This window comes from Sylvia atricapilla, chromosome 17, assembly GCF_009819655.1.
Source record: "Sylvia atricapilla isolate bSylAtr1 chromosome 17, bSylAtr1.pri, whole genome shotgun sequence".
Classification (NCBI taxonomy): Eukaryota; Metazoa; Chordata; class Aves; order Passeriformes; family Sylviidae; genus Sylvia; species Sylvia atricapilla.
The window spans coordinates 10,075,524-10,096,242 of record NC_089156.1 but is presented as its reverse complement, the minus strand read 5'-3'; the positions used below and the strand labels follow the sequence as shown (position 1 = coordinate 10,096,242).

General features: G+C 49.2%; 1 protein-coding gene across 3 annotated transcripts in view; it reads right to left on the bottom strand.

The window, feature by feature from the left end:
- The window catches only part of SSH1 (slingshot protein phosphatase 1), a 30,613-nt gene that overhangs the window by 6,593 nt on the left and 3,301 nt on the right, over nt 1–20,719 (bottom strand). Inside the window, exons 2-9 of one of the 3 annotated variants that reach the window (XM_066331570.1) lie at nt 19,457–19,497; nt 6,740–6,843; nt 4,955–5,019; nt 4,110–4,231; nt 2,718–2,786; nt 2,263–2,328; nt 1,016–1,210; nt 624–717 (exon numbers count right to left, since the gene is read on the bottom strand). In XM_066331570.1, the coding sequence (XP_066187667.1) occupies nt 624–717; nt 1,016–1,210; nt 2,263–2,328; nt 2,718–2,786; nt 4,110–4,231; nt 4,955–5,019; nt 6,740–6,843; nt 19,457–19,497 (756 nt within the window). Of the gene's footprint in view, nt 1–623; nt 718–1,015; nt 1,211–2,262; nt 2,329–2,717; nt 2,787–4,109; nt 4,232–4,954; nt 5,020–6,739; nt 6,844–9,279; nt 9,782–19,456; nt 19,498–20,719 lie in introns of those variants that run through there. The other 2 variants (XM_066331571.1, XM_066331572.1) reach the window with 2 other exon arrangements.

The following is a 20,719-nucleotide window of genomic DNA, read 5'->3' as shown; positions in this document are numbered from 1 at the left end:
CTGTAAATAAAGCTTCAGATAACATCTGAGGGGAAAAAAAAGTATTTTGGGGTACCTGTTCCTTAAAAATAATAATTTGAGAGATAAAAAACAAGAACTTGTCTGCAGCAGGAGTGAGGAACACATCCACAGACAGACACATTCTCAGCTTCCTCCTACCACTTGCATGTTAATAACCTCCCTTAAAAACCAAAAACCCACCCCAAAAAGAACCATTCCCACTCTGATCACGTCTCCACTGTGGGTGGATGGATTACACCAGCCTGGGGGAAGGATCCAAATGAGCTCTAGCCTTGATTCGTGATTTTCCATCCATAAACTCAGGAGCAAAATACTGTCTGCAAGGTCCTCTGACATTTGCCCAGGGGAAAAAAGGAAATAAAACCTTAACATTTAACTTGAAAGTCACACAGTTGTTATTGAGGCCCTGAAAGACAGTTCTGATGGTGGGATTATCCTGATTTCTCAGGAGGGAGGTGCAGCAAAGCCAGAGCAGAGCCTTTACAGAACGGTTGAAATACACATTCCAAAGCCAGGGACACCCAGGCATATGGTGCCTGCTCACCACTCTCTAGAGAGAGAGTCTGGCAGGAAGGATAAAGGTGAGAATTTTTTATATTTACCTCCTTGGAAGTCACATTTTCCAGGTCTTTGCTGGTCATGATGCTCCGGAGCTTGGCTTTAATGAGCCGCTCGGTTCGTTCCCTTTCCGTCGGCCTGGGAAGGAACAGGAACAGGAGAGGATGATTCCAGGCTGGCAGCACGTGCACAGCACTGAGGAGTGAGGGGAAAGGCTGGTGTTAAAGGGAATTTTTATCAGAATAATGGGAAAAAACCAAAAAAGCAGCTTGTTGGTGCTCATACACCACATCACAAGCCAAAGTTTCAGGTCTGACTATTCCACACAAATTCTCTTCTGCAACCCCAGAAGTGAACCAGGCCAGGAAGAACAGGGAGAAGGGGAGATTCCCTTCACGAGCCACACAAACTTTTCCCAATAAAATGCTGCACTGACTTGTCAACAAAGAGGGCTGGGGAGTCGGGGCGGGTGGACTCCAGGTCCTGCATCGCGTTCCACTCATTGATGCAGCTCTGGTCCGAGCTGATGCAGCTCTCGTAGTAGGTGGCCCACACCAGGGCCACCCCCCCTGGGAAGTAGTTGTATCTTCTGGCAACTTCACAGGCTTTGTGGAGGATCTGTAAAGCAGACCTGCAGGGTTGGAGAACAGATTTGGGCAGCTGTGAGCAGACAAAGCAGGAGCTGAGAGAATTTCACAGAGGAAAAGTGATTTTCAATGTTAGCTGTTGCAGTTTGCTCTTTGAAAGCAGGAAATTTATGGTGTCAGGGCTCAAAGAGGCACAAACTGCACCTTGGGGGCTTCTCACAGCAGGGCTGCGGCTGGGGCTGGAATCTTCTCCTAATTAATAGGGAAGAAGGAGGCAAAAGTTGCTCTGGGATCTAATCATTAACCAACTTGTACAGCCAAAAGAAGATAAAGAACAGGGACAATTTTCCAACCACCTCCAGCAAGGAGCCTGATGCATATTTACCAGCATTCCTGGCCCCTGACGGGCTCCAGGGACAAGGCCCAGATTGGGTCATTTGTTTTTGCAAATCCTAACATTACTTTTTCCTTCCTTCCCTCCTCATTTTTTCCTTTCTTTAAGGCCCTACTCTGAAGTTGTTGCACTGAACCCATCAACCACATCCAAGGCTGGCAACAGGAGGGGCCAAATTCAAAACTGACAGGAACAGGAGTTCTGTTTGCTTCTGTACCAAGCCATCCCTAGCACAACCATCCTTCACCACATCTGTATATTTTCCCTAAGAGATGCAGTTCCATGTGGAGCAGCCTCTTCAGGGAGGAATTTGCTGGCTCAGCCACCTCTGCTTCAGGGGTTTGGAATCCCTGCACAGGGGAGGGGTGGCAGGAGCTGGAAGGTGAATGGGCACCTGGGGCTGCAGGAACCCCAGGAATGGGGCAGGACACAGGGAATGCCACAGGCTGGCAATGGGCCTGAATCTCCTCTGTCAGCCAGTCAGAGAAATATGCAGAGAGAGAAAATTCTTGGTTTGCAGCTCCAGGAATTCAAGCTCATCTTTCTTATTTATTCATCTCCCTGGTGCCACTTCCCCCATGCTGAAGGACACGGAGCTGCTCTGAACTAAGTACCCACCGTGGAGAAGGCTAAAATGCAGCTGATTTTTTTTAATTTACTGACAGAAAGCAGAGTCTCTCCCTGAATCCAGCCCTCACGTACCACATGGCTTGCACCGACACGGGTTTGAAGATGTGCATCCTCCCTGCAGTGCTCACGCTGAAGCCACTGATGGAGAGAGGAAAAATCCAGTCAAAAACTGCTTTTCTCTGCACCCCAACCTGCTCTCTACAAACAGCTACTGCACCGGGGCATTCATAGGCCAAAAGAATCAGGATGAGAATTTCTCTCACTGATTTTCCAACCTCCCAAGTAAGAATGGCAAGAGGCTGCCAGGAATGAGAGCTCCAGTCCTCAGTGGGGTTTCAGAGCATTCCCTGGAACCATGGGAGCAGTGTGAGGGCAGCAAGACAAGAACTCACTGTTTGAATAAGAGGACTCTGCAGCCATGAATCCAAAACGGGCACTTCATTTGCAAGGTGATGGAGAATCTCTGCTAGAGCAGCCCCCAGGTAGGGAAGGACATTCACATTTATCCTTTTAATGTGGTTTCTTACCCATCCCCATCCAGATGGATTTTAGTATCACTCCACAGGCGAAGAACCATTCCTATTGTGCAGCTTTTACTGGAAGAGAGATGGTGAGACAGGAAGTTAAATATAGGCCACGATGTGGTCATGCCAATAGCTTAAATTATTAATACTCTTTAATTTTTAAAATCCTCAAGCCTTGCTCTAGTAATCCCTCGTAATATTTTAGGCCATCAAATAAAACTGGAAGCTGGAGCCTGAAGGTCTGACAAGGTGATAACTTGTGGTGATTGCTCCCTGGGATCACTCTAACAGGTGGAACAGATGAAAATGGATTTTAGGGGTTTATCTGACCCAAAAGAACACTTTCAGTTCAGACAGACAATCTGGCAAGAAAACCTTGCTATAATGAAGGCCAGGAACATCCAGTTGTAAATAATTAAGCTACTGAGATATTCAGGTTTTAAAGGAAATTGGGATGCAGACAGCAACAGAAATCCATCCTTCCCCTTGCCTCACATCAATAATCACCAGAAGCAAATTAATGCAAGGTTGTTTCAGAGTGGAGGTGACATGGCAAATTTCCCCTGCTGTGGCACACCAAGGGAATGCCACATGGGAATTTCAGAGCAGAACAGAGACAGCATCAAAGCCAATGACAATAATCTGATGAGGAAGGCACAGCTGGGAGCTTCCATACAGATCCTCTGCTGTGCAAAAACTTCTCCTTCTCACTTTCCACGGGAAGCCACCACTAAGGTCTTCCAGAATTAAACAAAACTCACAGAGCTGCACCACAAGGACAGGGCAGTTGGTTAAATCCTGGGAGAACACACACAAGAGCCTGGCAGCTCCAGCCTCTGACTCCAGCTCTGCCAAACCAGCCCCTTCTCCCTGAGCCAAGAGCTTGTCTGCCTTAGTTTACTCACCAGAACTGGAATAATCTGAGAGGGGCTGCGATAACAAAATATTTCACTTGCTTTTCCAAATACTGTGTGCTCTTATCAGTCAGACAAAAGGAACAGTTCGTTGCTGACACAGTTGTTTGTTGGTTTTGGAGCTACTTCTGCAGTATTGTTTTTTGACATTATTTGGCAACAATGCTACTCCCCAATAGCAGCTCCATTGCATCATTCCATCAACACACTGGAGTCTGGGGGAGAGAATGAGTTCCAGTTTTGTAACTGTGCCTGCAAGAACATTTTACAGGGAGCAGGCAGCAAACTCCCACTGGTGAGGTGGATGCCACGGCCTTTGATTCCACAGAGACTGAAAACTTTCTTGAAAAAAAATGTCAGAAAACTCAGCCCCGTGTCCTTCCTTTTGCTGGAATCTGCAGATGCAGGTAGCCCAAACTGCTCGGGGACAGTTTGGTGCTGGCAGAGAGCCCATCCTGCCTGATTGCCAGCTCAGACCTACCTCTCCTTGCTGGAGAAGTCCACTCCCAGCAGGATGTTCTCCTCGGTGTCCTGCCGCCCGTTGCTGTACACCACCACCATGTAGCGCACGCGGTCGGTCCACACGCTCTCCAAACGCACGGCCTGCAAACCACCTCTGCCTCGTTAGTGCTGCCACTGCTGCACAAGCCCTTTCAAAGCTCTGCTGATGCCCCAAAGCTTTATTTAGTGCACTACAGAAGGTACAGCAAGGCTTGTTGCTGTTTCGGTGAGGGGGAGATTAGCTGAGATTACCCGCTCCGATTTGGGGAAATGCTACAAAATGTAACCCAAAGGTTTGTTCTGAAGTTTCAAGCAGGAAGTGTAAAAATATTGGTTATGCACTGAACTGAAAACAGGCAGGCTCAGAGGATTCTCCCACTCCCAAACCTTCACTGAAATAGCTCAGTCCTGCAGGAGGCACAACTGGCATCGACTTCTCTGCAGAGAAGTGACTTTTACAGCAGATTTTTATCTGCAGATTTCTTCAAAAGATAGCCCAGCCCAGCTGATGCAATTTCAAGGCTGACTTAAAAGTGTCCAAGAGAATCAGTAAGGTCCTTTCTCTCCTCCTGTATTAGTGTTTGTCAGCTGGATGGAAAATGAAATCTAACAAAACAACACATTTCAGACAGAGCAGTTCCCTGACCCAACTCACACCTGGACACCAGGACCAAGGCAAAAGGAGTAGTGAGGAAAATGGGGTAGGGCTGGAAACCAGCACAGAGTTAAGGCAGCTCTGAAATCCAGGATTTGCCAATGCTTTTCCTGCTCCTCCAGGTCTGAAATTCAACAGAAATGAGAGCAGGAAAATGCACCTGTCCTTACCAGTTTGATCCTGTCCTCACAGCGCAGGAGGTTGATCATCACCTGGAGGTGCTGGGGCAAGTCACCTGCACAGAAAGCAGAGCAATCATCAGAAAGAGGCTCTTGCTGCACTAGAAATCAACAAAGTCTTGACCTTTAAAGAAATTGGATGTTTCTAAGTCAAAAAATACTAATTAAGGGAGGTGAATTGACTTTGCTGTCCCAGAGAGCACTAAGAGCAATGAGATTCTTGGACAGGCATTCCCTGGATGGGTGAGAACCCAACCTTACAGTATTTGGAAGCCACCAAATCAACTGAAACCACCTGTGACTGGCACAAGTGAGGATTCTCTCCCTGTCACAGCACTGTAGAGAGGACAGAAAGGTTTTTGGCCATGAGAACAAGTGAGGAAGAGGAGGAAAAACTCTGATTAAAAAACAGAACAAAGGAAGAAAGAACAACTTTGAGCTGTGAATCACTCCCAGCATGGTGGGATCAGCCCCCCCAGCCCTCCAGAGGGTGTGATGAGCATGAGTGACCTCCAGAGGGAAGGGCTGCAGGAATGGTTTGGGTGATGGAGCCCTTCTGTCTCCAAGTTCTGCTCATGCACTAAAGTCCCTTCAGCTCCAGGCCTGTGGGTGTATTTCTGTTTGGGGAAAGCAGATGAAAGGAACAAGCAATCCACAGGAAAACAAACCAAGTTCCCATCTAATAACTCAGAAATGCACTCATAACTTTCCATGTGAGATAAAATTCCTTCCGTAGGCTGTTTGCTGGGTATATGGAATTGCTGACAGTTAAAGAAACCCAAAGCCAAGCTTGGCATTCAAACACCCCCTTTGTGCTGGAGTGTTTGCTAAGCAGCACCACACAGTACCACACTCTGCCTTTCCCACAGGCTCCTGCTCTCAAAATGCCCCAAAATCCTAGTTCCTCTCACCCAGTACCCACCTATTCCCAAACTGCCAAAGGCAGAGGGCATAAACACCGTGAAAGCAGAATCAACTTCCCTGGGTGCCCTTATCTGCATCCAAATCTGTATGTACACTCACCACACCACTCCCTGCCATTTCTTCCCACCAGCTGGCAACTGGAAGGGACTGGAGCAAGCAGGGCAGTGTGCTCTTAAATCATGATAAACTCTAACAGATTGTGGTGAGCTGATAGGAAAGGGGGTTTTCCTGAAACCAGGATATGAGGAGCTAACAAATGTACATCTCTCCAGACATCCGAATGCTGATAAAACATCCCTTACTCTGACCAGCAACATCCAAACAACAGGAAGTTTCAAAGCAAAAAGTCCCAAACTTCAGATTACTGGTGGCTGGGAGAGCCCCTGGAGAAAAGTCCAGGACATCCCCAGTTGTCCAAGGGGTGCTGAGCTCTGTGACTCAGCCCTGCCACTTTTCCTCTCCACAGGCCAAAGGGAGGCAAAGATTAACTCACTGAAGCACAAGTGACATTTCCTCCTCTGTGGCTGGGGAAAACAGGGAGAGATATTCCACACAGCCCTTCTGGCTGCACAGGTTTCCCTGCCTAAAGAGAGCCATGCAAAATGCCATGATTTTCACAGAGAGTAAGTTTCTACTCCAGTCACAGTTCCAAGAGAATGGTAAAATTTAAAGCAAAATTCAATGATCCCCAAAAAAACCCTCAGTAATTGGAATGTGGGCTGAAACCTAGGTTTGTTCAGCAGGTTGTACAAGGCTCACCAGCACAACCCGGGGAGTCACCCACCTGTGCCATCAGCCTGTCCCTTTGGATGGGAGGGAAAAAGGATCTCCAGAGGGGATTGAATCCATTACCTGCATGTTTGTGGGGATGCTGGAGGCTTCGCTGGCCCTGGGAGCTGTTTCCTTGTTGTAAGAAAAGGGCTGCACCTTTCACCATGAAAAAGCTCTCGCTGAGGCTGGAAAATAAAACCACACAGGAGTCAGCTGCAAGGAAAGACAGCAAAATGTGCACATCTGGGAAAGGAATCTTTTCCTCACTAAAGTAGTAGGATTTTGCCACAGCCACTTGCACAGCATGACTCTGAGATTATTCATGGATTATTCATCTGTCATTTTCCATCACTGTTTTATTACTTGGCCCCTACAGGAGATACTTGCATGAGCTGTCATGGGCTAGAAATGACTTTATCACTTGATTATGGAATCTGCAACTTAAAAGAAGCAAAGGGTTGGACTTTTTACAGGCTGAGACCTGCAATGATTGGAGAGCAGGTTCCAAGCCCATCGCTTCCTGCTGATTGCAGCTCTTGACATTTCTTTGGAATGCAAAAACAAGAACCTGCAACTGGGTAGATTTAAAGAGAAAGGGAGATGGAACCTGCATATCCCAAGGGAAAAGACACAGCTCTGAACCCTCAGGAAAAAAACAACCAGCACAAGAGCAGAGGTTTGACTCTGCTGTGGCTGGATCAGCATCAAGGGATACAGAGTCTGGGCAAACAGTGACATTCCCAGAGGGAAATGACACCCAAGGCTGGAACAGAAGAGAGGAGAAGGCAGAACAGCACAGGCACGGCCGGATTTCCCCACTCCCGGCCACACACGACAATCTCGGAAATTGTTGAGAAGCAGCTCTGGCCAGAAGCAGTGAAGCTGCATTTCCCACGTGGCTGGAAATCCCTGTCTCCTGAGGTACCTTTCAGCTGCACAGGAATTGCTTGGGATGTGTTTCCTCCACTCCCCAAACAGCACAAGAGCCATTTGCTGTTCCAAAGCCCAATTTTCCGCCGCCCCACGCTCGCAGCCATAGATCACCATTAATTACTGTCTGCATCTACTAAACAGAAATGCTCCATTATGAGACTGAGCTACACAGGAGTTACTTATGCTCCAGCAAGTGATCCCACTGGAGTTACTACTCCCAGAACTCATCTGTTCCATATTTTATCCATGGTCTTTGCCTTGGGGCAGGAGTGAGTGTTAATGCTCCCAATGCTCTTCTCCACCTCAGCATTTTTGTGAGGAAAGACATGAAATTCATGTCATTTCAGATTTTCTGATCTCTAAAGAATACAGCCCAAGTTCCCAGGCAAAGCTTCCTCCTCTTTCAACTGAATTTCAAAAATTCCCCAGAAAAATCTGGATCAGGTTTAAATTCAAGATTTCACTTGCTTTTAAAAAGTCAACTAAATTTTTTTGCCTGAATTCCAGGCTCCACAAGATCAATAAAACAGGAGAAACACACTCTAATTCCAACAATTCTCCACTTGCATTCCCACAGGATTCCAGCACTCCCCCTCTCACCTCACTGGCTGTGTGTGAGCAGGATCCGAGCTCAGCCTGGCTCGGGATAACGGCACCCACGGCTGCAAACGGGAATGTGGCTCCTTCCAGGAGCCAGCCAGGAAGAGCCTTGTGTTTCCTTCTCACCCCAGACCTCACAGGAAAGCGTTAAAAAAGGCCAGAAGTGACACAAAGGCAGCGACCCCCACACAATGTATGGGATATTCAGCACTCACAAGAGGCAGGGAATTGCTTAGATCATGTACAAGGAGATAATTCACAGCATTCCCATCCCGAGAATTTGTGGGAAAATGTCTTTGGAAAGCAAAAAAAATAGGATATTTAACTTCAGTTTTTCACCCCAAAGGATCTTTAATCTCAGAGTACTGACTAGGATTTCTACAGCAGGAAAAACTAGAGCTCCTTCCCAAAGTTATCAGGATCTGCTCTGATGATACATCCTGACAGATGTTCTCCTCTCCTGCAGTCAGGCAATCTGTGACAATAAAGCAGAATATTCCCAGTTGGAGGCAAAAGGGAAAGCTGCGCTGCTGGAGCAGCAAGTGGTCCAGGAAAAGTACAACTCACATAGCAAAATTTTTGTTCCCGTGTATCCACGTGCATGGAAATGAACCGGAAAGCAAAGCCAGGAGCCTGCTGAGAGCAAGGTTTCCATTTCCACTGAAATGCCTGTTCCTACCCTGCACAAACCCTCCTGCACCTCCAGCATTCCCCATCCCCACACCAGCTCCAGTTTCCATGTGCCCAGCGTGGTTCAGGACACGGAACACACCCAAACGCCTCTCTGCTCATAGTTTACACCACGTTGTAACAACAACATTACCCAACCTCAGCGCTTATCTCCGCTCTGGGAACTCTCTGCAGCTCTGCCACTTCACACAACTGCTCTGGACACAGCTGAGTGACAAAGGCAAGGCACAACTCCTTTTAAATCCTGCAAGTCCTGTAAACAACTAAAACTCGGAACTTTTTCTTTTTTAAATCTCTCCTAATGAACACCCAAATCCTGGCATCAAAGAACGTCCCCAACCTCTGCCCCTCGGCAGGGTGACAGATGCCCCAAGCACAACCCCGTGGCTCATACATACTAATTCAAGCTGCTTTTCTTTGCACAGCGGCAGCATCGTGGTGGCCCCAGCGTCAGACAGAAGTCAGGGAATTCGAAAAGATTCATAACCAGCTGGAAAACTCACATCCTTTTTGCTTCTAAACCCATAAAAAACACCAGAAGGCAAAGAAAAGGTCAAGCGTATTTTCTGTGCGGAGCAGAGGAATCGCGGCTGCTGATGCTCCCCGGGAACTGGATGGCTTTTAGGGAACACTGTGTCTTCCACTGATATCCTGGCTTGAAAAAGCACTTGTCCCACCACATCCTGATGAAAGAGGGCCATTCAAGAGGGGAAACAACCAGCTGAGGCTCGGCTGATCGTTTCCCTCCTCCAGACTTGTTTGTTTGTTTGCTTCCCCCCTCGTGCTCTGGAGGCTCCTATCGGCACCCACACAGCCCCTGGCTGCGGGAAGCCCATATTCCCTGGGAGGGATGAGACTAGAGGAAAAGCATCCCACGGACTGATGCCTGTTCATTCCTTTACAGCTGAAGCAATGCTTGGATATAGGTAGATGAAATTAAAATGGTCTTTCCCTCGCTGTACAGCTCCCCCGTTGGATTTGCAGAGCCATTCCTAAATTCCTGAGCTCCTGCTGGACAAGGAGTCTCTCAGGTGTGTTAGGGGTTGGCTGGCACTGAATTCCCTGAAGGTTTGTTCCTTACAAACCCCAATTCTTTCTGCAGGCACACACCATAAGGCCACGCTGGTCCCACCAGCTTGACCATGGGGAGAAGGAGCTCTCTGTGCAGTTGTCAGCCAGTTTTCACCCAGTTGGACTGGCACACACCACAGAAACCACCCAATCCCTGCATGCCCTTCCAGGAATCCTGACCAGCACAACTTCTCTACAAGGAGTCTCTTCAGGCTCTCAAATAAACACAGAGCCCACGGGTTTTGTCACAGCCCCAGGACCCTGATGCTCCAATACAGCTGCAGGCCAGTTCTCCTCCCACTCCCTGACCTCAGCTTACCAAACACAGGAAATGATCACCCCAAGAGATGGAAAAACCAACACTTCCAGCACCTGGGAAATGCCAGGAGTGTCAGCCACACACAGTGACAGTCCCTCCTGCCCCCAGAGGCTGGCAAGGAGAGGGTGCTCATGGCCACAGCCCTGCTGAGAGCCGGCTCCAGAGCCTGTTGCTCCATCCTTTGGCTCCGTGCTGCTCAACTTGAAAAGGAAATATTTCTTCCCCTTTGGGAAAGCTCCAGAGCACCGTGGCTGCAACACACATCAACCCCATTTCGAGTCGCTGAAGAACACAATAGGGCAGAGCCTCCTCTGTGGTGCAAACTGCCACCCCCGGGGCTGGGAATGCCAGTAAGTAATCCCTCAAAACCACTGGATTTTGGGAAAGGAGACAGAGCTGCTCGTGCTCCTGGACAGCCAGATGCCAGTCCCACGACAGTTTTCCCCAGGCAATTTGTTTGCCATGGTGGCTCCAGCTGTGGGGTGTCCCAGGAGGAATCCTTGCATGCCTCGGGTGCTTGAGTTTCATGTTTTAATGGGGAATCTCACATAAGCCATAATCATCTTGCAGGACACAAGAAAACACTTCATTAACACATCTTACAGTAAAGGAACTCATCTCAAAATAAAAATCCACAGACAGAGCCAGGAGAGAGAAAACCACTCTTCCCGGGAAGACCCAGGCAAGCCTGAGGTGAGTGAGCAGCCTCCTGCTGCCTCCTGCAACCACGGGTGTGTTTAAAGAAGAAAAAAAAACCCCAAACTCCCAGAAGAAAAGGAGTGTTCCCTTCTCTCAAAGTTGGTCATGATTTTACAAAGGCAAACCTGGTAATGCCTCCAAGTTCCTTGGGTTTGATGGCATCGTCTACTCAAAACATTTCCAGGCTGATAAGGAGAGGGAAAAACAGGGCTCCTGAGTGCCACAGAATGAACACATTTCCCTTTTCTATAGCCCTGTTGATAAGGAGGAAGAGAACTGATTTTTTCCCCCTTTTCTTCCCCACTTTGCTGCTCAAGGCAACTGAGAAAGAACACAAAACAGCCCTAGAGAGGGGCTGAGTCAGCCCTGCTGGATGCTCCCACAGCCCAGTTAGACCCTCAGTATTCCAGAGGGTGGATTTTAGGCAGGACACTGCTGCAGTGAGCAGAGGGGACTCCCAGTGTCCCACAGCCACACCAACAGCAACACAACCCAAGCTGGGAAGAAGCTCATCAAACAGAAAGGAAGATAGAAGGAGAGAAACAGGAAGAGTTGAGAGCAGCTGTGTGGCTCCTGCTCCCCAAAAAGCTGAAGGTTAAGGCGGAGGCACTGCTTGCTTTGGCCTGATAGAGGCACATCTGATAACACTTCCTGACCACGAGAGGGGCCTTGGAAGGGGCCTGAGCAACACAAAACAGCACCAGGGAAAAAGAGACTTCAAAGCTGCTCCTTCCCATGGCACTGCACAGCCCCAGGGACTCCAGCAGCAGCAGCAAATCCCTTCTCCTGCTCTTAATGAAGTGTGTCCAAGTGGCCTTTGCTCTGTGCCACACAAAGATTAAAGGGAATCACCTGGACAAATACAGGTGGGAATCTCACCACAGCCATCCCAGCTCAGCCCCACATGGGGCAGGGCTGCCATCAGAGCTGTGTGCTCCCCATGGAGCAGCACCTGGAAAAGCCCAGTTACAACACATGCAATGATGGTTTAGAACAAAGTGCTATTGCACTTGTGTAGTATTTGGGATATGCCCACAAACTGACCTTTGGTCAGGACTGTAGGAGCCCAAAACACCAGGCAAGGTCAGAGAGATCTGCTCAGAACCACTTGGATTGAGATGTTTTACTACCAGAAAGGCAAGGCAAGAAAGTTCTTTCTATACTCAGGATTTCCACACCCAAAGTGGAATCATTCCAAGATCTCCTGAGCTGAAGACAAGTCACCCCCAGAAGAAAAGAAAATGTGGGCTGCAGGTTCACAAGGAGAGTATCTCCCCTTCCTTGGACACAGCCAGGACACTGTGCCAGGAAGGGGCCAGGCAGCAGCTCCAGCTGTGGGAGAGGTTTGTAAAACCTCCCTGCAGGAGCAAACATCTCTCCCATCTATTTTGAAGTGAGTGAGATATTGGGGAGACAAAAAAAACTCAACAGGATTTGCTGTTCTCAGCAAAGCAGGGACCAAGGGGAGTGTGAGTGTGCATTGTTGGGCTCGGAGGCGTGGGGATCGTGGGCCACATCCCAGCAGGAATGCTGAGAGGGCTGCAGACACTGCAGGCCATTCAACACAAATGCTCCTCTGGCACAAAAGGCAAAAAGAGAAAAATGAAATCAATCATGAAGCCCACAAAAGCCAATTTCCCAACAGAAATAGACTGCTGATGATGTCTCTCCAGCCACTCCTGGGATGCACCGGGCTGGGGCAGGGATCAGCACGGATCTGCACAGAGCAGAACCAGCTCAGCTCCCACCCTGGGAGCAGCCCCAGGAGCCAGGCTGTGCCTGCACACAACCCAGGAGCAGCTGGGATAAACCCTCCAAAGGAAAGGGCAGGAAGAGGGAAACAAACAAACCAGCAGGATCATTCCCCATTCCAGCAGAGACTTGCGCAAAGTAAATTGACAGAACTGCTCCCAAACAGCCAGGAATCAGAAAATTCTAGGAATCCCGAGTACTTGGATGGTGAAAAGCCAAATAAAAGAAGAGATTGTTTCAAAAGGAAAAAGAAATCCTTTCTGCTCATCCCATTAATTGCAGAGTTCAAAAAGGCACAAGGTTGATCCCGGCATCACCCAGCTACGCCACGGGCTTGGAACTCTGAATTGCATGGAGCATTTCTGAGATTCCCACTGAAACACGATGTCATTTTGGTGACAGTCGTTGTCTCAGGAGGCCAGGCCGGATCCTCTCCAAACCTCAGCCTGCATGAGCTGCTAGGAAAAGGAGAATTAACCCTACAGAGCCCCCAGCACTGGTGTCCCTGGTGCAATGCCCTGAATTGTCCCCAGCTGGCTGTGCCAACCCCAGGGCCACCCACCCTGCTGTGGGGGCTGAGCAGAGCTGCTCCACACAGCAGCTCACACTCACCTGGACTCATGGGCTTGGAGGACAAGGCTTGGGAAAACAAGCTGGCACAGGGGAAGAGCGGAGGCACACACACAGATCCCAGCATCAGCAACAACATGGATTTCCCTGGTGCTCTGAGGAAAGCTGGCTATTCCCAAAACACTGGCTGCCTGTGCTTTCCTGCAAGTCACTGTTCTAGATGTTGCTGTGTTCCTGCCATTCCCCTTACCACAGGTAAGGGGAGAGCCAGGCCACAAGCCCTGGAGCTGTCCCAGAGCAGTGTCCAAGCCGAAGGAGAGGTGGGATAATGCTCACCATGGAGGGCACACCAAAGGCAGAGCCTCGGCCCGCAGGAGCTGATCCTGCTCCTGTCCTCCTCCCCAGCCCAGCTGTCAGCACACGGGCCCATCCTCCTGCATTCCTCCTGTCAGCCCATTGTTTTAATCCTTACAACTATGTTATTAAGCCACCCCACTTCACCCACTCAGCAGTGTCTCCCAGGGAAACAAGGGGCAACTCTCCAATGGCGCCAGAGGAAAAGAAAAGGAAGGTGAATAACAGCTTGAAGGATTAAGGGAGCAGCTTCCAAGCGGTGTGAGCGAAGGTCAGCCAGGACACAGACAATGGCATCGGAAGCGCGGCTGGGAATCTTGGTGGCACAGCAACCCAAAAACCAGCTGAGCTGCTGGGTTTCAGAACGGCTCCAAAAAAGGCAGTGGAGACCAGGCAGTACTTCACACATTGGTAACGTGGAAAAACAAAATAAAATAAATCCAGGCGGATCACGCGGGGTAAGAGCAGAGTGAGAAAAGTTCTGGCTCAGCCCTGACACCTCGAGTGTTGAACTAGACTGCAGCCTGCCTTCCCAATGCCCTGAGGGTGCACAGCCAGCATTCCCAAGATCAGGAGATGGTGTTGCAGAGGGAAGCAGACAGCTGGAGCTCAGGATGGTTTGCAGGGCTGGGAGGGAGATGCCAAGCCATGGGCAGCCGTCTCCACTGGGATGTGAGTGTTGGACACGGTTGGATGTGACCATTTGGATGGCAGACAGAACAAACAAGGAACCTGGCAGCTTTCTGGGGAATCTGAATGGGACATTTTGTCCCACTCCCTGTATTTCTAGCTGACTTGGTCCCTGATATGAAGGTTTCCTTCACCAGCAGTTCTTGCAGCAAGGATTTCTTCAAGAAACCACAATTTTCAGAGAGGGAAGACAAACCCTGCAGAAGAGAGTCCTGATCCCAGATAAACCTAAACAACTGATGGATGTGGTGTGTACCCTAATCTGTCTGAATCTGGGCTTATTTTGGCTTATTTTTGTGCAGTGGTGAAGTGATTCTGCATCAAGGATTTAAATGCTGCAAAGGGATGTGTAAATGTCTGCAAAAAAACCTCAGTGCCCTCAGGAAATAATCTCAACACTCTTCATTAGAAGTAACACCAGGCCTAGGAAGGTGTTCTGTCCATTCTCCATTCCAAAAACATCTTAGGAGCACTTTCCAGGCAGAGCACAGCTCTGGTTTGTATGAGAAATCCCTGACTCACAGATCTTGGCAGACAATTATCAAAGATTAAGATATTTAAAATCAAGAGGCATTTGAAACCAAAATATTGTTCTGACCCAGCTCTAACACCTAAATAAACAGTGACCACACTGGCCTTTTACAGGAACAAGTGCTCAGTGCACAGCCAGCACCTCTGATAATAGGGCCTCATGGTTTGGGTTCTGCCAAACTGCTGAGGTTTCACGGAAGAAAAAAAAAACCAAAAAATTCAGATGCAATTCCAAAAGAGTCTGATCATCACCTCTTCAAATTGGCAGCTCTCCTGCTGTTGCTTTACCTACATCCAAGTAAACTCCTCATATTGCTCAACTTCGAGTCAGCAACAGTTTCCTGGAAAGGCCAGATCTTAAACGAGTGTCAAGTAAGTGAACGTTCCCTCAGCTCTGTGGCCTTGGAACATCCACACACAGCCCACCACAAAACGTAAAGGTCTAACTAGACCTTGCTGAGGTTCCAGGGCCACACCTCCAGGCTGAGAGCTCCCGAGGGCCGGGGGCTGGGCCGGTGCCTCCCCATTGTACGGAGCACGCTAAAGGCAGGATGCCGCCGCCGGCCAGGATGTGATTCAACGTCCTGTTTTGAACACTTCATGAACTCAGCAACTTCTGCCCCGAGATCTCCCACCAGCTCCCCGGGACACAATCAATCTGCAGCCAGCAGGACTTGTCAAGGCTGCAATGAGCTGCTGTCCTCACAAATAAATCCTCGAGGCAGCTGCCCCTGTGTTCCCCCTGCCGTGACACCGGCCTGGCACCCTGAACATGGCTGTGGGTACAGTGTGTTCACTCAGTGCTGCTCCAGCAAAACATGCTCCTAAATCCCTAAAGAAATTCAGCAACAAGGTGTGAAAAGATAATTTTGCTGCACTAAAATATAATACACATTAAATATATATTCAGTGTATAAAATATATATATATATGTGATGTAAGATACAATGGTGTCCTGTGGTGTGTGCCAGAGGGATGATAATGGAATTATTTAGGTTGGAAAAGACTTCCAAGATCAAGTCCTGCTGTTCTTGCAGCTCTGCCAAGGCCACAACTAAACCATGTCCCCAAGTGCCACATCCACACAGCTTTTCAATTCCTTCAGGGATGAGATCTCCACCACTGCCCTGGGAAACCTGCTCCAATGCTTGACAACTCTTTCCATGAAGGAATTTTCCCTGATATCCAATCTAGACCTGCTGTTGCTCTGTTAAGAGTTTGTCTGCACCAGTGACTCTCCTGTTGATCACTGATAAGCAAATGTACACAAGCCCAACCCTTATAACCTCTACCTCTCACACCTGCTCTTTGTCAGCTCTTAAAAATTGGTTTAGAGGTGCCAAACAAGAACAATTCTTTCCATAACCATCTTCATGCTTGGTCAGAGCCTGGAGATAACCAACTTCCAGGCCCTTCTGCAGTGCTTCAACCTCTATCTCTCTGCAGAAGGTGCCTGAAAACATTCACTCGGCCCCGCGTTCAGGCTGTGATTGGAAAGCCAATAATGCAAAGATTACAAAATGACTGGCTAAACAAACCTATTTATATTTGTAATTAAAACCAGTGATTATCTTGCTGTGTTTGCCAACCACATCTGAGAAACAGCCAACACTCACAGAGCGATTTGGGTTGTTACAACATCTCCTCTGCCTCGGTGTGACAGAGCCAGCACACAGCCAAGACTGAGAATCAACTGGGTCACACCAAAAAGGTAAAACTGCACATCCAGCCCTGTGCCAGAGCAGGCAGCTGGGAAAGAGCTGGGCTCTGCTCTGCTTCCTCCTTGATAGCATCTCCCTGGAGTTTGCTGGGAGCTGGAGCAGCAGGATCTGGGGCTGAGATAAGGCACAGGCACCGCACGCACGAGGCTCGCACGGAACTCGATCTCAGAGAACTTAAGGCTGTGCTCAAGTCTAGGCTAACACGTCCTCCCAGGGGCTTGGCCTAGCCCTGGCAGCAGTTTTACAAAGGTTTGGGTGAGCTGTGGGTGCACTGCACCATTAGGGGAAAAAGGGATCAAGCCACAGCATCTCCCTGATGGTTATCCAGGAGGGAAGGTTTGAGCGAACACTGATAACACAGCGCAGACGTGCAGCTTCTGCCTGCACTGAGCCCAACACAGCTCTCAGATCTCTTCACTTTTCCTTCTCCTCCGAGTCTCTACCCTCAGGGAGCAACACAGACTCCTGGCTGTCTGCTGGGAACAGTGTGGACGTTACATGGTTGAAGCTTCCACAACATTTTTGGTAACAGAGGAAAAGATGACTTAAAGCAGATTAACATCTAAGAAAATGCAGATAGCATTATCTTTGAAAGCAAAGCTGAACCTAGAGAATGTCTCCTTGGTCTATGCTGGGGTTGAAGCTGTTCCAGGGAGAAAGAAAAGCATTTTGGAATGACAGAAACCATAAGGAAGGATGACCAGAGAGCAGCAGGACGTGGCTGGGTGCAAAACCATGATACAGACCTGTTCCTCCAAGACAATAATCAGATGGCTCATGGAAGCAGATCCAATTATGCAACCTCAAACGAAAATTCCAAAACGGAATGTTTTGGAACGAACAAAAATAATCTGTTCACCAGGCAGATGAATACATTATGTCATAAATGTGTACTAGCACAGCCATCCTGTATTGATGAAACACAGCCTGAGCTGGCAGCACACTGGGGACACATTTCCAACAATCCTTCCTTTCCCTCACCATTAGATCTCCAAGGTCTGCAGAGCCAGGGCCTGGACTGCTGACCCCTGTGCTCAGGGCACGTGGGACAAAGCCCAGCTGTCACCAAGGCTAGACCAGGCTTGAACAAGGCACAAACACCAGCACAGGCCGTCCAGCAGGGCTTTTTCAGAGGAGAAGCAGTGCAATGAAGTTGAACAATTCTGCCACCCCCTGGGCACCGGGCAGAGTCTCAGCAGATTGATCCAGAGCAGGGAAGGGGACAGGATCAACCCACCAAACAGGAGCTCCATTTATCATCTGTGTGGTGTCTGCACGTTTTCTCCAGCTCTTGGCAGTGTTTCCCCCTGAGGACAGCAGAGGCTGTGCATGAGAGGCATCTGATTCTCGAGGTCTGTCTGGCTATTTAATTACCAGATTCTTATCCTGACAATCGTATACGGAAGAGCAGCCCCAGGAGACTGAAGGACGGAGGAAGCTCATGGGATCTCAGTGTCCAACGTCAGTGCTGCAGCATTTTTCAACAGCCAGGAGAAAAGCATCAGCTTTTAAGCCTCCTCTAAGTGCTTCTACACTGCTGGTGGCCCTGGTCAGTGGTGGATGCACATGCCTGGCTTGCCAAGAGGCCAGACAGACTAAAGGTGGTCACAAATCCAAGGATCTCACCAGGATTTATTTGTAGAGTGAGAACATTTGCAGTGAAGAGGATAAAGCTGTTTGTTATCTTTCAGCACAGAACTGTATATCCAAAAGAGGAGGCTGCCATCCTGCTTGGTTACACGTTACTGTTTAATACCACATGGGGAAAAGCATAAGAATTAGCGGTCTGTGGCTGCTCATGGCTTCAGCAGTTTCTTCCTGGGGCTTTGCATTGTACAAGGAACAGAACAAGGAATCCTGAAATATTATTTAATCAATACAAAATCCATTCCCCACAAAGTCAGCTCTCAAATGGCATTAGAGACAGCCATGAAATGCCCATACACAGGAGGGCACACAGAGCAGACACACAGCACTTCTGTCTGCAACCCATGTGTGTGCAGACAGGACAGCCATGGAATTCCAGGCCTCCTAGGCAGGGTGCAGCCAGGAGACACCACCCCAGAACACAGAAACAAAAAGGTCCATCTCTGTCCATGAGCAGCCCTGCTTTCTGGTCTCTGACTTCACTTGCAGGGCAAACACAGCCCAAGCAGCAGCACGAGCAGCTTTGCTTTTCCTGAACCCAGGATGACGAAAGCAGGAAGCAGGGACCAGGAGAAGAGACTGAGTGCTGAACCACTTCTCCTCTGGGCTGTGGTTTACAGGTTAGAGGGTAAGAGCTGCCTGCAAGAGCCAGGCTTGAGTGAGCCATCCACAGCATTACTCAGAGCCCCATTAGCCAGGGCCTCAGCACATGAGCTTGTGTCACCACTTTGGATCTGCACAGTGTCAGCAAGAGGTGCCTCTCTTCTCTGGCAGGACAGCTCAGCCCTTTCTTCCCTCACATGAACACAGTGGCTCTGCATGACCCCAAGGAGGCAAATTCCTGGTAGTTAATACCCAGGAATGAGCAGAGCTCTCTCCTCCCCACCCTGGGAGCAGAAATCCCTTCCTGAGTGGAGCCCCAGCCTCAGGGAGCAGCAGCAAAGCCAGAGATGCTGTGATAACATTAAAGTGCTGTGGCTAGCGCTGACCAGTAATTTTCCACCAGGGGAAAAAGGATCACAAACTCTCTTTTATTCTTTCAGCTGGTTAAATGCTCATCTCAAAACTGATGAGGCAGAGAGCACCCCCAGGTTCAGCTCTCTGCAGACCACACCATCCCAGGCAAGGCACAGGCTCGGAGATCTTTGTGGGATCACGACTTGGATGCTTGGCAGACAATTAACAGTGGAAACGCGTTTAGAGCCCAAAAGCTCTGCTTACCTCACATTAAGTCTACGCTCTTCATCACTGCCGACCTCCGCCTGAGGGGAGAAAAGGATACAAGAGAGTTACATGTTGGTTGTTTCTACATTAGAACTTTAAATAAAATCCTGCCACCAAACAGGGTGTGAGGGGCTGTTTTCCGCGGGGTTTTTCTTCCCCAGGCCAGGGATAAATGAGACTCCCTAGTCCCGGATGCCACCAGCAGCCGGCGCCGGGTGACAAAGGGAGGGGCTCACGGGGATTTTTTAAAGCTCTTAGGTCCTAATCCTGCAAGCTGGTCCTGGAGCGCAGAGCGCTTTGAAGAGCGCCAACCCCGACGTCACCGGAGCGCACACCTCGCTCCCACCGCGCACACACGTGAGGGCGGCAGCCACGGCTGGGCACAAATAACTGGGATTCGGGGTGTCCCAAGCACAAGGACACAGCCCAAAGTGCTCCCTGGGACTGTCCCGGCTCCAGCTCCTGATGTGCAGCTCCGGGGCTCACAGCGGCAGGACGAGGAGGCCGCCTGCACCTGGGCGCTGGCACACGTGTCTCCAGGGACAATGCACGTCCTCTGCCTGCTGCCTTCCTGGGAACACGCTGCTGTGGTGGCAGGCATGGATTAAAACGGCACTTCTGCACCAGGCACTGGTGGAGAATCCCCCTGGAAGCGTATCTGGCTGCTCAGGTGACACTACACTTCATTAAAGAGAAGTGTGATCTCAGCCTGCTTCCAAAACCAAGCATTTTCACACAGTTCTGCTTTCCAGCCATCCCCTTCAACTTCCCTAGGAGCTTCGAGACAGAATTTCTTATTAAAGAAAGTGGAGTTGGGGCTAATTGCATCCAGAGCTGTCAAAAAAAAAAAAAAAAAACAAACCACACAACAAAACAAAACAAAACAAAACAACCAACAACTTCACCAAACCAACAGGCTCTAAGGTAGTTCTGCTTTGGTCCTACGTGAGTACACAGAGAAAGGGCTGGGAGCGTCCCCTTGGAGAGCAGGGCTGTGCTGGGGAGAAGATTTGGACCCAAAAAGCAAAGCAGGGACCTTATAGGAAATCCTTCACACTCTCAGCACACCAGATCCTGACAGCTGGAGGGACACAAGCCTTGAAGGAATCAGGTTCCTTCAGCGCTGACACTTGGGGAACATCCTGATATTTCCTACAGCATTGCTCAGAACCCACATCAAATAAGGGTCCCCTTAAGAGTTGTTCCCAGGTGGTTTTGTGCCAGTTAAAAATAAGCAAACTGTATAATTTTAAATGTTCA